Below are 15,492 nucleotides of genomic sequence, written 5' to 3' on the forward strand. Positions count from 1 at the left end.
ACACAAAAGGAAGGTATGAGAAAAAGATGTAGTCAAAGAAGTTTTTACAATACACACTGATAAGCAACATGAATACACTAGTTGTCATCTGTTCATTTAATTAAATATATTTAAATAAACAACCCCTTCTATCCTTTCAAACCTTGTCACTAGGTAGGCAAGACTTAAAAGTTGACTAAAAGATCACTGCTCACCAGAGCTGGAATTCATCCTTGCACCCAAGAACAAGAAGCATTTCCACAAGACCACTTACGTCCTACTTAAGCCCTCGACTGGGATTTTAAACTCTCAACTGGAATGTAAACCCCAGCTTAGCTGCCTGTGCAACAGCAAACTCATACTCTTTAGACTTGGTCTACAATATTTAACCTCGTTTCTGGACTGTCTCAGTAGTCACACACAGGTGAGGGACTGGGAGTCTAAAAGCATCGTTACAGATGTTAGTCCCTCATTAGCTGGCCAGCCTGATGAGTGCTCTTGCTGCACACCCCTCCCTTCTCCCCCTCCAAAACCACCGCTGCGCCCAGGAAATGGAAAAATGGCAATTATTGACTTATTAATTAAAAAATAGGAGGTAAGAGGCTCTTGTCCCAAATTAGGAGAATGCAGTTTTTCTGTTATTTAAAGAGTTTTTCAGGACAGCAGTTCTGGAGGCAACTTGACCCCATCCAAGCCCCAGAGTGGCTGGCTGGGCTGGGGCTGCTCTCGCAGCCACGCTGGCCCCTGCCCGCTCCAGCCACCTCACCTGCTACCCCGCTCACCGTAGCTTGTGAGGGTGAATTAAGGGCTTGATTTGCCTCTCACTGACCACGGTGTAAACGAGGAGCAACTCTCCTGAAGTAAATCCAAAGCTGGTTAGAAGAAATGACAGTCACCCCCTAAGTACATAAATCATACCAAAAGCTGCTTCTGAGCAGCATCTCCCAACAGTTAACACACACTATTAGCAGAACACGCTTATTTAAATGAATTTTTCCCAAATAAGATTCTTTTTTGGAGTAAAAGGAAAAGAAATAAAATAAGGAGCGGGCAGAAGCACCACCCACTCTGCAGCGCCGCTCCCCAGATGGAGCCGAGCCCTGCAGCCCCTCTGCAGGCTGCCTTCGGGACCCCCACGTGGGGCCAAGGAGGGGCGTGGACGTGGGAATGGGCATGGGCACAGAAATGGGAATGGGCACAGACATGGGAATGGGCATGGGCATGGGAATACGAATGGGGTGCAGCTTCAACTGGGGTGTGGGGAGGGTCTCCCACACCCTCCCCGGTCAGACAGAGCCTTACCTGCCAGTTTAAAAGGAAATGAAAGATAAATGTTAACATCTGCAACTGCACATGCAATGGTGGCAGGGGAGGCTAAATGCTAAGTAGAGCAAGAGACATGTCTGGCAGAGTTACCTAGGCAGAAAATGAGGCTCCCCGCAGCGCCCCAGGAGCAGCGCCCGCTCCCCCCCTCCGCTCCCCAGGACCCTGCCTTCACCAGCCCCACCTCACTGCTCCGGGGCTGGGGGCAGCCCGCTCCCGGCCCTGCTCCGTGAGCTTCACACACCACCAGGCAAACTTTGGCTTTTACATTTCCCCTTCTCCTGCCTTCCGCGGGTCTCTCCCCTGCCTCATCTGACGCCAGAGCTGTTGCCACCTTTCCCGGAGACGGTCTCGTGTCTCACATCTTCTGTTCACACTCGCAGCATCTATCATCTGCAGCCGCGCTGCCGTAACTTCTTTTGGCATATGTCAGGTCACCATTTATTTCTACGTTTTATTTTTTTAACAGAACATCCCACATGCTGCGATCAGTACTGCTGATTTATACACCCCCTGCAACCTCTCTGTAGCTATTTTTCTAAGCAGGTCAGGAAGCAGTGTTGGAGCTAACCCTGCCTCTCCGCAGCCGAACAGGGGCTGCTTTCCCCAGCCCTTGGGTGAGCTGACATGCAGTTGTTCTTAGCTTATCTGTCACATCTGGTTTTATTCACACATCTGGCAAAAGACAGCCATTACATATATTTTCCAGCTCTCCTAAATGTTCCTGCCTTGCATCCAGACAGAGGAAGGGTGAGGTCACACAGGAACATGGCTCTCTGACAGCTCCTTGATGGCTCTATGCACAGAGGTGCCAGTCCCAGGCGAGCTCCTCTTCAGGGTGCTCCTATACTTAAGAAAATAAATCATAATCGCTGCTAATGAACTCTCTGGGATCTTTGCCCTGCAGCCTGTGCTTGCACCCTGCAGCCAGACGCAGCAACCGGAGCACAGCTATGCTGTGAGCACCACACCACCTCTGGATGGCAGAGCCTGGACCCCTCCTGCTCCCCGAGATAGGGCTGGTCCTCACCAGTGATGCCGGAGCACGCTGAGCCCCCCAGCTGGGCCACACTCCCAGTCCAGAGGGCCACAGGAACCCCAGAGCAGGACCCCAAGCCCACACTGGCTGCCAGGCCTGGCTCTCCCCTTATATAAGCACTGGGGGCAGCTGAAGACCATCAGGTTTGCAGAATAATAACAACCACCTGTCAGGTCTTATTACCCAGATATTTCACACCAGAGATTTGTTATATTAAAGGGCACTGAAATTACTTATGTCAGGTAACTGAATTATAATTAAATGCTACGTAGATTATTAAAATACTCTTATGGCAAGGGGGAAACATAAATGATAACACAAGACAGCCCCATTACAGAATTAGCTTACTAGCAGGGTTTTGCTTTGATTTGTCATTAACTGGAATAACAACCCTCTCTCCCTCCACCTGATCAGCGCTGGGGTGGGCAGGGGAGCACGACGAGGACGTCACAGCACTGTGCAACTGCCACCGTCCAACACGGGATTTAGCGCGTCTCCTGGGTGTCACAAGTCCCTGCGAACCCCCTTGGGTGAGCCTTAGGTGCAGGGACAGGGAGCAGCCCCCACCCAGACCCCCGCTGATCTGCATCAATCTGCCATCCCTGACTGGGAGGATGCTGTGAAAAGGAAAGGAAGACGGCAGGATCTTCCTCTTTTGGCCTGAGGAAAACCTACATTTTGTTTTATGTTCTTATCTAAAGAAACACAGAAATCATGTATACGGACTGAATAAGCTATGAGTTTGCAAAATTATTTTCCCTTTCTTATTCATATGTGGAGGAGACAATTATGATAAATGGTAAAACCATATGATAAACAGCAGAATAGTATCTAAGCCCTCTAGGATTTAATAAGGACAAATTTAATACATTTAATAGGATCCTGCAATAATTATCCTGAACCCCTAGGTTCTTGGCTGTCGGATCAAAGACAGGGGCCCTGGCCTCTCACAGGACCCCCAATCACCCCACTCTGTGACCATGTCCCAGCTCCCTCCCGTTTCTCACTCCGTTTCTGCACAGGAACTGAGTTTCCACTGGAGGGAGGGGAAGAGCCCCACGGTACCCACGACTGAGCCCGCTGTCATCTGTTCTAGCTGACCAAGTCACTGACAGCGGGTCCTTCTCCTCTCGGCTGGCCCGTGCCCGCTCACACAAGCAAAACCAGCTGCTCGTGGGAGCCAGAGGGGTTTGCACAGGGAGATCAGGCTCCTGAATGGGGCTTGGAAACCTCCAATTGACGCCTCCATGGCTCCCAAGTCTTGGACCTGGCCTAGCATTCTTTCCACCTAACAAATATATATTTTACAAGCAATGTACAACCCCAGAAATTTCTTCAAGGAGTTGCTAATCAGCAAGATGCGACAAGAAATAAAAAGTAGTGGTGGTTAATAATAAACCAAACAGTGTGGAAAGAACAGATTGCACTCAATATTACTGTCTTCCCCTAGATTTGGGGTTTTGGTGGGGGCTTTTTTGGGTTTGTCGGTGTTGTTTTTAGCTGATGGTTCCCAGCTGGGACTATAAATTCCTCTGTGTGTGGAGCTATTTTCCTCCTTGTCTGTGCACCCATTGGGATGCTTTATCAGAAAACAGAAATGGTTACGCTGTCAAGTGCATGCACAGGCACACGCACACATAAAGTCCTGGAATGAAACGTTGTCGATACCCTGCAGATACGTTAAGGAGAGTTTCTCCATTAGAAAAGGGTCTTTGGAAGCTGCTGCTTCCTCATAGCCAGGCTGAAGCAACTCCATGGGAACCACACACCACTCTCCTTCCACCGTATTTTCCTACCAGCCTCTACGTCAGCCCCTCACGCTGTGGGTACACCAGGACAGGGGATGACAGGCCTTAGAAATTCCCTTTTAAATTGTAGCGTACCCCCAGCAGATCCACTTCTGCTCATTAAACAGGACTTGTCTCCCATCATTGGTTATCCAACACGTAACGGTTGGATCTACTTAGAGCCAGTGGACAGGTATCTCTGGAGGGACACCCTTCTGTGTCCACGGACAGAGACGTCCACGGAGGCCTCCCGACCAAACCAGGGCATGGAGGTAACACCTCGTGATGTACCTCAGCAACAAAACCTCCCTCATTCCGACTGCAGCACACACAGGTGGCGGGGCTCCTGCAGAGCCCGGCAGTCCGTGTACGGGACTGGCGACACGCATTTGAGCAACCCCCAAAGTAGAGAAGGTGAATTCAGGGCAGCCAGGATCTACCTGTGGTTTTCCTGTGAGTTAAATCAGCCTTAATTCCTCATATCAAGTATTCGCTGCAAATGATTCACTCAGAGCTGATAATAAATATCCCATCGGCTTGAATCACTTCCCCCAGGACCATGCGCCGGAGCTGTTGGGCAGCAGCAATGTATCTCCTGTCCTTTCCTTTCCCACACGCTCCCTCCCCAGCCCCAGCCTGAGACATTTATTAACCCACTATCACTGGCAGAACAGCGAAGCCGAGGGGGTTTGTGCTGAGCAGCAGGCAGGACCGTGAGGCCAGGGACAGCACTGGCTTCTGCCCGGCTGTTTGGCTCCTCCGGCCTTGCCGTGTCACCCGGCCTCAGTGGCCCTCTGGGATCACCGTCCCGTCAGGAAGGACAAAACTGCCCGTTCCAGCATCCCCTTGCAGGTGGTAGCGGGGTTCCTCTCGTGGGGACGTGATGTAAAAGCAGCCAGGTACTGGCGATCGTCCTCTGCATTTAGAAATAAATAGGCAGGAAAGTCTTTACTGCTCTCTCTGTAGGGAAGAGGGTGGAAATATTGAGCGAAACTGCTGGGAGAGGAGCATGCATATGTGTGTGTCTGTGTGTTAGTTTATATAACACTTTAACTAACAAGCTATGATCTTCTCCAGAACAGTAGATAAAATGGCAAATGAAATATAGGGCAATAATTCTGACACTAAGGCGAAGTTGCTGGTTTTAATATATGCCTCTTTGCAAGCAGATAGGCCATAACATGACAATAATGAAATATAAATGACCTACATAAAAAAAAGATAAAATCAGGTAATTACTGAAGCGTCAGTTCTTTACAAAATAATTGGTAATGACCTTTGATAAAGAAATCACTTTTGTGATATTGCTGACAGTACGATTTTCAACTCTGAGAAAACATAGCAGCTGGCTCTAAATCAGGGACAGCGCTGCTGGGACTCGCCGCCACGTCAGGGAAACGTGCTCCTGCCGGCAGAGCCGAGGGGGTGGCTGGGTGCCAGCGGGGGGTCTGCGGCACAAACTGCATTTGCAGGCACCATCCCAGTGGCACCCAAACCCCGCGGGTCCTGCAGCTGGCGGGGATGACGCTCAGCACCCTGCGCCGCTGCAGCCCTCGTGCCGAGGGGTGGTGGGACACCAGGAGCTCTGCCTGGCAGCGTCCTACCTCGCACCCGGAGAAAGCGCCCCGACCGACCGGAGCAGGAGCTGGAGCAGGGGACATCCAGGTGTCCCTTGAGACCTAAACCACGCCTCTGCTTCCAGGACAAAGCCCGGCTCTGACCCCTCCATCCCCACTGCCAGGGACGCCCTAAGTCAGCCAAGGCCTCCGAGGGACCAAGTTGAGGCGTGAGACGGCATTTTCTTCTCCTCCTCGTCCCTCCTGGAGCGACGGGCAGAGTGTGCAGCTCGACCCTTGCGAGCAGGAGCTCCTGCGCGACCCCCGGCTCGCTCCCGGCAGGCTGCGGGACAAGCCTCAGATGGAAATGACTTTTGATTGCTTCCAATCTGGCTGAGATTGCAAACAAAAGGCTGCAAATGTCACACCCGATCTCCCCCAGAGGATGCTCCCCCCCGGAAAAACTTCCAAGAAGTCCAAGCGAGGGAAGGAGAAGATGGCAGGAGGATCTCCAAGGAGCTGCCTAACATCAAGGAGTGACAGTGACCTGCTGGAGGCAACCCTCATGTAAATGCACCATTGCAGTTGTAGAGCTGTTCCTCAGGCTTGTAGTTTTTCTGCTGATCATGTCAACTGAAAAATAAGTGAATGACTGATGTTTTTAAGAGGATTCAATATATCTCCGTCTCACCGAGAAGGAAAAGTAAGTCTGAACCACGGAGAGGCCACGTTCCATTTGTAATCAGCAGTTTCAAAACAAGAACACACCTCAGATTAGCTCCAAACACAACCTGGGGGTGAACCTCGGTGTCAGGGGTGCAGGGAACAGAGGTGGTGGCCTGCACACCCCTGGGGTGCTGGCCGTGGGCTCCCACCCCCCACTGGGATTCCCAGCAGCGAGGGTTTACGGAATGCAAATGTGCCACAAGGCTTAATAACAGCTGCCGACCAAATAGGTGCAACAAGATCAGCAGATTTCCTGAAACATGGTAGAGCAAAAGAAAAGAATAATAATAATAATAATAATAGCCTGAACTCTACTGAAACCATATTCACAACCACCAAATCTCTCAGCTTTATGTGACAAACCTTGCAACACACCCACTCCCCTTCCCTTCCCCCACCCAAAGGAGAAAAAAAAAAAAGATCTTCACACTTTTTCTAATACCAGCTGGTTCATTTATATTGCAGAAGTTTCACGAGACAGTTACTGACAGTGATATACTAAACACAGGTTAAACCCGCCATGATCGCTGCCTCTCTGTGTGCAGTGAGGAAATTATAACATTTGCATAAAACGATAAGAATGGCACCAGCTTCCTAATGAAACCGTGAAAAACCCATTTGCGGGGCGCCCCGGCCAGGGGCCACGAACCCCCCTGCAGAAGCATAAGGGATTCCTGCTCCGGGGCCGAGCTGCACCTTTCCAGCAATTTTGCTCAAATGTCCTGGATGCGACCACGCTTCTGAAACCGTCGGGGCATTTCCCGCTGCGCGGAGCGTGACAACGCAGAGCCCCGGGTGCCCGCTCGTCCCCTCGCAGTGCCAGTGCCCGCTGACTCGGCCACGTCTCCTTTAGCTGCGGGGTTTTCCCTCTGCACAAGTTATTCCGCCCGCAGAGTCTCCCCAGACGTGACTTTCCCCGCCACGCCGCTGCAGAGCGCACACAAAAGGACGCGTCCTACCACAGTTACTCTTCACCCTCTCAAAGTCATGATTCAGCTTTTTCGCAAAAGGCCATGGATTCTTTTGAGTGTGAAGACAAATAAAAACGGCTCAGCAACCTCCTTCCCTTTAGATGAACATTTTTTCATTTTTAAAGGCTGTTTCACTCCATTACTATTTTTCTCCTAGTATTCTAAAAACTACAGTGTATGAAGCGATGGGCAACAAGGCCTGTAATGATTTGATTAAAGCAATCTCTAACAATACTACATGCAATACTAGCAGCATACAAGTACAATCCTGCTAAACAGGTGGCTGTGACTCTTTTCAAACTTCCCAGATCTGATATTTTATAATAAAACCTTTCTCCAGTAAGAAAGAATGAGGATGGCCAGTGCCAGTGCCTGTAAAGGCAAACAAGTGCTCCCAGGCTGCCAGGACAATGGTTACAGACACCAGAAGACAAACATGGTGCACAGGTGGCAACTCCCAGCACCTGGTGCACCCAGCACCAACCGTGGCAGCTGTGGGACACCAAAAAGGGCTTTTCTGCCCTTAAAGCCTTCACTGGACGCCCATTGTATCAAGTTGAGCCAGATGTGCCCAATTCTGTGACCGCCACGGGCATTTTGGCACCTTATCCTGGAACTCTCACACTGGTCACATCTGCAGATGGTCTTTGCTGTCTCATGAGTCAGGTCAGGACCTGCAGCCACCTGTGAGCAACACGGTGGGTGGCACCTTGAGGGCACGATGGGGCTCTCAGCCCCTCTGTCCTTCCTTTGCCACTTCCATTCTCACCTGGATTTCCAACCTCTAACATCCAGGCAAACACAACCCACAGGTGACCACCAACAGTTTAAGGAAAATGCAACCCTGTGTTTCTAACTAAACGCCAGGTGCAGCGTGCAGCAGGGCGGCGAGGTGCCCGAACCCGCGTGAGGGACCTCGGCAAAGAATGAATGGTTTGGTGGAAAAAAAATCCTACTCGCTAAAAAAAAGGTGGAAAAAAAAATTTTGTTGCTAGGGAGGGAAGGACTAACCCGCCTTTTGCCTGTGTGCAGCTCTGGCGGCTGCGGAGGAGTCCCTGCTGAGCACGGAGCATGCCTTCTTTGTGTCTGCAGCCCGCGGCTCCCAGACCAAGGGATGAAAAAGTTCCAGGAAAATCAGGTTTGCAGATGTGTGCTCTTCATCTGTGCTCAGAGATGCTCCCAGTTCTCCACTTACATGCCGTCTACAGGTTAAAGAGAGGGAATGCTTAGCCATTCCAGCAGGCTTTTCCTTTTAACGACCCATGTTTATTAATTTACAAGCTTTACATACAGACCCATTCCATAACGCTGCAATTTGCATGTTAATCTAGAAGTTGGTATAGTTTTGGAGCCACTGCAGCTGGAGCGGTGGGTGTGAGCACCAAAAGGGCCCTCTGCAGCGCGGCGGGGCTCGAGGAAAGAGCCGCTGCGGCTTTTGTTGGCGCTGGAAAGCACAGCGCGGTTCTGTCGGCACAGGGAGCAGCCGGGGAGGGTCTGGTGAAGACAAGTGTCATCAGCACAGAGCTCTCCTCATCACATTTCCAATTGCGTTCCCGTAAGCCCCAGCAAGGCTGACTACCCCTCGGAAACCCAGCTGGTTAGCACGATGTGCTAATTGCTTTTGTGCAAACGCCTGTCGGTGCCGGGAGAAGGCCGCTGCCAGGCGCGGTGCCCAGGCACCTTCGCGGGCGACGGGAGGCAGCCGGGAGCCGTCTCCCACACGCTGCCCTTGGGGTCTCGGGTGGGCGGGCGGTGGGTGCTGCTGCTGCTGCCTTTTCACCCGGGAAGAGGAAAGGGGCAGCTGAATCCTGCATCGTCAGCAGACAAATGAAAATCGGCAAATTAGAGGGGCATGAAAATCCTTATTGGCAAAATAACCTTTTTTTTTAGCGCCGTCGCAGGATTTGGTGGGGTTTTTAGTGATTTAGGGACACTCCAGACTAGCACTTCTGAAAGCACACATACAGAAACGATCCACCTCCAGAGGTACTAAATGCCTAATCGATACCACCACCCATTCTCCCCATCTAAAGAATTAACTTTTAATACTTTCCCAAATCAACATATATTTTTAAGTCTAAGATGCTTTTATTTTAATTCATACCCCAGCTCTGCCTGGAAATTAGGAAGCTCACGAACTTTGTGATCCTCCACTTGAGTGCAGCAGCCTCATTCCTTAAGACAGTGAAGGGGAGGAAGGATTGTTCATGTTTTCTTTTCAAAGGGGGGAAAAAAAGGAAAAAGGAAAACAGGTGCTTTAAAATTTTCAAGGTGCAAACTAAATTACAAGATGCCCAGGAGTGTGCAATAGCATTTCATTGTTTGAGTTTGGAATAAAAGACAGATAATTAGGAAATTGGGAGTCTATTAATTTTCCAAATTTACTCATGCAAGAAGCACTGAGCTATGGTGATATTTGCTTACCTCGTCATTATGCAAAAATATATTAGCTAATTATTTTGACTAATGCAATTAAGATATGCATATTTAGCATAAACTATACAATAGAAATGTTACAGTCAGCAATTGCCGGGTTGCACTCATGGGCAGCAGAGAGGCAAAAGTCTCAGCACAGTCTCTGATGGTAAACCATAATATTGCTCCTATTCTGCCCGAACTGTTCTTATTAGTTCTGTTGCAGTAATTAATTTGCTTTACAGCATGACTAGGTGGCACAGTTAGCAGCGGTATTAATTTCTGTTATGAGCCACCTGAAGATGTCAGCTTTCAGCAGTGGAGACTCTGCCTTTAATTGCCTAAATCAGTGGCAGAGCAGTAACTCTTCCCAGGACCCAATTAGGACACTCAGTAGCTCCTTTCTTGGCTCTTTATTTGGTACGAGGACATCTCTGTATGGACACTGGGAGGTGGGCACACATCCTCCCCCCATCTCCTCGCTCCTACAGATGGAAAGGTAGAAAATTTAGGATTTTGCTATTGTCATGCGTTGCTGGCAATAAAACCTCTTCTACGTTAGCAGAGCTTGGGATTGCCACTCCCCCCGTGCTTCCCCCTGCTCCCCGCATCCCCTGCCCCGGGCTCAGCCCTTCGCTCGGGGTCTCTGCGGGCTCCTGCTCTGCCCCAGGCCCCTCATCCTCACTGTGTCGGGGTGGCCACGCAGCCCCCGATGCCCCCAGCCCAGCCCTGTGCACCCCCTTTCACTGCAGCTCGGCCGCCAAATGTGGGATGAGGATTTGAAAACATCAGCTGTTCAGGTCCCAGCAAGGGCTGGAGCCTCCTGCTCACAGAAATCCCAGTCCCCCACCCCAACAAATGTCCCAGGACTGTGCCGTATGCCGAGCACTGGGTGAGAGGGCTCCAGCTCGGCGTGGGGAGCTGGGGAGGGTGAAGAAATTCTGTGGGTTGAGAAAAAAAAGGGCTCCTCTTTCAGAAATCGCGTGAGAAGTTACTTCTGGAGGACGGGAGAGAGCGCAGCCCCTTAGCGGCTGCAGTTTCCTTTCCCTCTTCCAGCACCAATGATCTTGGTAGAGACCAAAGCAAAAGTCTGGGGGATTTTTGGGTACCCGGTGGCTTTGCGTGGTCCAGATGTGATCGGCGCAACCTGGGAGCGAGTCCCAGCAGCGCTTTCACTCAGACGCATCCCGACCGCCCACGAAGAGCGGCGCTCAGTAGGGAAGAGGACCAGGGATGGGAGAAGAGGAAGGAAATCTCTGAAGGTTTGGGTGCCTTCCCTCAGCAGCATCTCCAGCTTTGCTCAGCACTGGCTGTGCTTCCAGCGGAGTCATTTTGGCTAATTTTGCACTAACCATGTGGACTGTCAAATGGCTTCTGCTGTATTTTGTTGCCCTTTCAAATATTTCTCAAAGAGTAGGCTGTACCATCTGGTGGACAATCTGCCTGTGTGCGCAACAGCACTATACCTAGCGCAGCGCCGGCGGGCCCGCAGCGCCCATCGGCAGCCACGCACGGGCAAGCGGTGGCCCTGTGGCACCTGGGGCAACGGGCCATGGCTGCAGCCGTGCGGGGGATCGGTGCTGGGGGCCACGGCCACCGGCCTCCCCACCAGCAAACCCTCCTGGGCACGGGGCTGCCCCGGCCTTCGGACGGCAGAGCTATTTCCTCCGTCCTCGGCGTGCACGGGAAAGACAGAGCGGGTGCTTCCCCTCGTTGTGAACTCTTCTCCCAGAGCTACATCATCAAGTTTTAAACCTCTTTCCTTTTTATTGATTTATTTTTACATATTGCACATTCACAGCTACTGCTGACTCCACACACTTCCCCCTTTTCGCAGCACGCTCTGATAGGAGTTGCCAGACAGGTTAGAGAAGGCAGATTATACATTGCTGACGGTATATATAAATCCTTATTTCTATTTTACCATGGAAAAAACAGGGTGGTCTTAGGAAAATCACTCAAATAATTCCTTGTGTATTGGTCTACATTTTGTTATCAAAAACCAGGGGCTCAAAGATCATAAGAAGAAACCAATAATATCAACATTCATCTCAAAATACACGTATGAGCTGGGCGTGCGGGATGGCAATGTGAAAATAATCACCTTAAGCACAGCAGATCCTCTCCCCCTGTGTATACACACACACAACTCCACAATGCACATATATCTAATGCGTCTGTAATATCCATAACACACATACACCAGTTAGAGACCACCATGGAATAACAGATCCAGCAGGTTAAGGTTTAGTCCCTTTGCTGAGTCGCTTTTGAACAGCCCTGTCCTCTGAAGGCTCTCTTCCCTTCTATACCCCACAATTTGTTCTTTATTTCTGGGAGACTCATCAAGTTAAATGCAATAGGTTTAATTTATGGCCTGGGTATGAGTTGAAAATATGTGATGATTCTGTAAAAACCTCCTGGGGGTCTATTGATTTCTCCGGCGTGCTGTGGGAGTTTTCAAAACCACGTTATGTGCAATTTTTTCTCTTGGGAATATGCGATACTGGGACAACCTTTGCTAGCCAGAGTTTAAGGAATTAGGGAATAGACTTGCAGACGGGGTTTCCTCCACGGCAGCTCTAAAACCCGAGGGCACAAGTACTAGTCCTAAGAACTTCTGTGAGGGCTGGGGGTGTTTGCCCCCTCCTTGGCTCCCCTGGGGAGGAGGGCTCGGCTGTGCCAGGCCAGCGGCACAGGGGGGGTGCCCGTCTTCAGCTCTTCCCAGAGACCAGCCCGCAGGTCAGATAAACGTAGAAAATGAAGAACAAACAGCCCTGCTGCTGGGGCACCTCCCCGGGTCACCCATCGCTGTCTGCGTTCACATCCCTGAGCCTGCGAGGTGGGGATCCCCGAGGTGGGGATGGCGATGGGCCGCTGCAGCCACGGGCAGCAGCTCCCCGTTCTCCTGCCAGGCTCAGCACGTGGCTATTGACAACAATTAGACTTTCATCTTATCTGGATTTACAGAAGTTTTGTGCCATATAGAGTAATATAGAGATTCTCAAAACAAAAGGGGGTTTTTAGTAACATCAGGGCGTGTCCCAGGAAACATGCTGGAAGGTCTCCTGCATCCCAGAGACACGGATGCTGTGACGGGAGCTACCCCGGAGGGAATGTCCCGCGGCCGGGCAGGGTCACTCCTCCAAAGGCAATGATTTTATCCCACCCCCCGTGTAATTTGTCTTATTATTTTATGTACGCTTAATATGTATGATCTTAACAGCTTTGGGGGCCAGATTATTTGAGCAATTGCTGGTATGCAAATCCCATTAGGTTCAACAGGAGTTCTGCCACACATCTGACAAGGCTATCTGGCAGCAAATCTCACTCCTGCTTGTGCTCCTCTAAGAGATCTCTCCTCCCCTGGAAGCCAGAGTGAAACTTAATAGGGAATTACACAATATGAATACACACTAAGGAGAGACCGGACTTTTAAAATCATGCTGGCATCCAAAAGCCGTTAATCTTCTTAGGTAATGATGAAAAATGCAGTAGAGATGATGATGTAACTCACCAAGGGGGAACAAGGAGCTCTGGTGAATGGATGGCTTGAGTAAAACTTCTGCTGTTCTTCTGTTTATCCCATTCTCCACTTAATTACCGTGCCCAAATATTTTTTAAAACACACCCCTGTAAACAGCCTTTTCAGTGCTGAGAAGAGAACAGCAACTCGCACCAGCCGGCAGAGAATGCCTTTTCCTTTCCTTTTTTCCATTTAATTAATTCCACAAGGAGAGGGGAAGCGAAGGGAACCTCGGGACTGTCGATACGGGGCAGCAGGTGGGTTGTGAACAGGAACAGGGGCTGTCAGGAGATCCCGGCGCTGCCGCGGGCGCCGGAGTGACTGGCGTTTCCCGCGGGGGCTGGCAACCAGCAGGCACAAGTGGGCAACCGGCGGGCACATGGCACAAGCCCGACCCTGCCCCTTAGCAACCCCTTGCCAGGATCCTCCCACCAGTGCTGTTAGTGCTCATTTCCATCAGTTTGGCCACAGAAACTCCCAAGAAACCTCAGGTTTCTTGAAGACAAACCCACAAGTTTCAAATTTTTAAAAATTTTTTTGATTTCTTTTTTTCTCTGCAAATTCCCACGCGTAGGAAAGGGGTGTGAGATCCTCCAGAGACCTCACTTTCCGTACTTCTCTCTATGCATGCTATACTAAAACACCCCCTGCAAAGCCCCCAGGGCTCACACAGCTGGGCCGGTGGCCACAGGCCAGTGCCAGCCTCCTGCTTCGGCTGTGCCCCTCCACACCCCGGCTCCCTGCAGGCCTGAAGTGGGACAGGCGAGGTGCCCCTCTCCAGAACAACTCCAGTTTGGCCCGAGGGAAATCCAAGGACCTGGCTGAAGGCTGGTTCCTCGGGAAGCAGAGGGGAGCAGGGGGGCAGGGACCCCTTCTCCCAACGCCGGAGAGGAGGAGCACACGGGCTCCTCATGGGAGTGATGCTCCTTTCACAGACACTCAAACCCTCTGTCCCCAACTGCGGCCTCCTCCCTACTTCCTAAGCAGAACAATTTAAGAATAAGCATGCAAAATTTTCATTTTTACAGAAGCTGCCAGTGCCATCCCCTCCAAGCCTTTCTGCAACTGTTGTATTTATCTGCTGCAATAGAGGCCGGGCTGCTCCTCTTTGAACGCCCGAGCTGGCCCTTGCCAGCCCCCACGACCCCCCCCGCCACAAGTCCCTTGGACTCCTGGCGCTCGCTCGCTGCGAGTCACACGAAGAAATATTTATTGTAAAGAGAATGTGCTCCATAATTAAAACTTTCTGCTATTAGGGAGTTTATGATCTAATGATGCTATAGGAAGCAGAGTTTATGGTCACTGAATCAGTACTTGATTCTGAGAGTGCAATTAGCAAATCACAGAAACAGTGTATCAAAGTGCATCGTTAGAGCCAGAGTCGCCCTCCTCTAATGAAATGCTAGCTTCAGTAGTATAATTATTAAGATCACCATTTCACTATTATAGTAATAACTGTAGATAATTGCACAATATTATCTTTCCCAGAATCATCTTCTCTGCATAAATTGAAAGGTTCAAAATATAATTCACAGGGCAAAACCCTCCCAGGAAATCCATGGGGAAGATCAGAAATAAACAGCAGAAGTGATGACTTGCCTTGATTGCAGCAAAGACATGTGGCTTCATCATGTGCTGCTTTCAGAAGGTGGTATCTCTGCCTAATTGGCCCACAGGGACAGCGCAGTACTGCGGAAGAATAAATTGGCTGTGTGACCAGAGGTACGGAGGGTCCAGTGGAGTTAAATCCTGGTTACAAACAAAAGTAATGGTTACATGACATCTTTGGATCTATTTTTAATTAACTACCAATAAAGCTGTGCAGTAATTATCGGTTGCCCTGAGCCCCTACCACCCATGATGTATAGCTGTTGTGGTTATTACCGTTGGTGCCGTCCTTATTCCATCTTCTGCCAAGGGTTTCAAGGAGGACACAGATGCTCGTTGGGGTTGATGTCAAGCAAGGCTTTACTGACCTGGGGAGGTTACAGCTTTCCTCAGCACCTGTATGACGAAAACAGAGCAAAAAACAAAAAGACGTTATGTCTTTGCACATGCACAGAAAAAAAAAACAAAAACAAAAAACCAAACACTTTTATGAACTTTGAGAACTTTTCTGCTGAAACCTGAGCTACCAGCAGACTTCGGGGATGGGATTTAGCAGCCCCCA

At 50.3% G+C, this 15,492-nt stretch overlaps 1 protein-coding gene across 1 annotated transcript in view; it reads right to left on the reverse strand.

The window, feature by feature from the left end:
* The window catches only part of LOC141937688 (uncharacterized), a 96,497-nt gene that overhangs the window by 75,937 nt on the left and 5,068 nt on the right, over positions 1–15,492 (reverse strand). The window contains exons 3-4 of the mRNA XM_074855720.1: positions 15,207–15,326; positions 14,922–15,071 (exon numbers count right to left, since the gene is read on the reverse strand). Coding sequence (XP_074711821.1) covers positions 14,922–15,071; positions 15,207–15,326 — 270 coding nt within the window. The remainder of the gene's footprint in view (positions 1–14,921; positions 15,072–15,206; positions 15,327–15,492) is intronic.

Source organism: Strix uralensis, chromosome Z, assembly GCF_047716275.1.
Source record: "Strix uralensis isolate ZFMK-TIS-50842 chromosome Z, bStrUra1, whole genome shotgun sequence".
NCBI lineage: Eukaryota > Metazoa > Chordata > Aves > Strigiformes > Strigidae > Strix > Strix uralensis.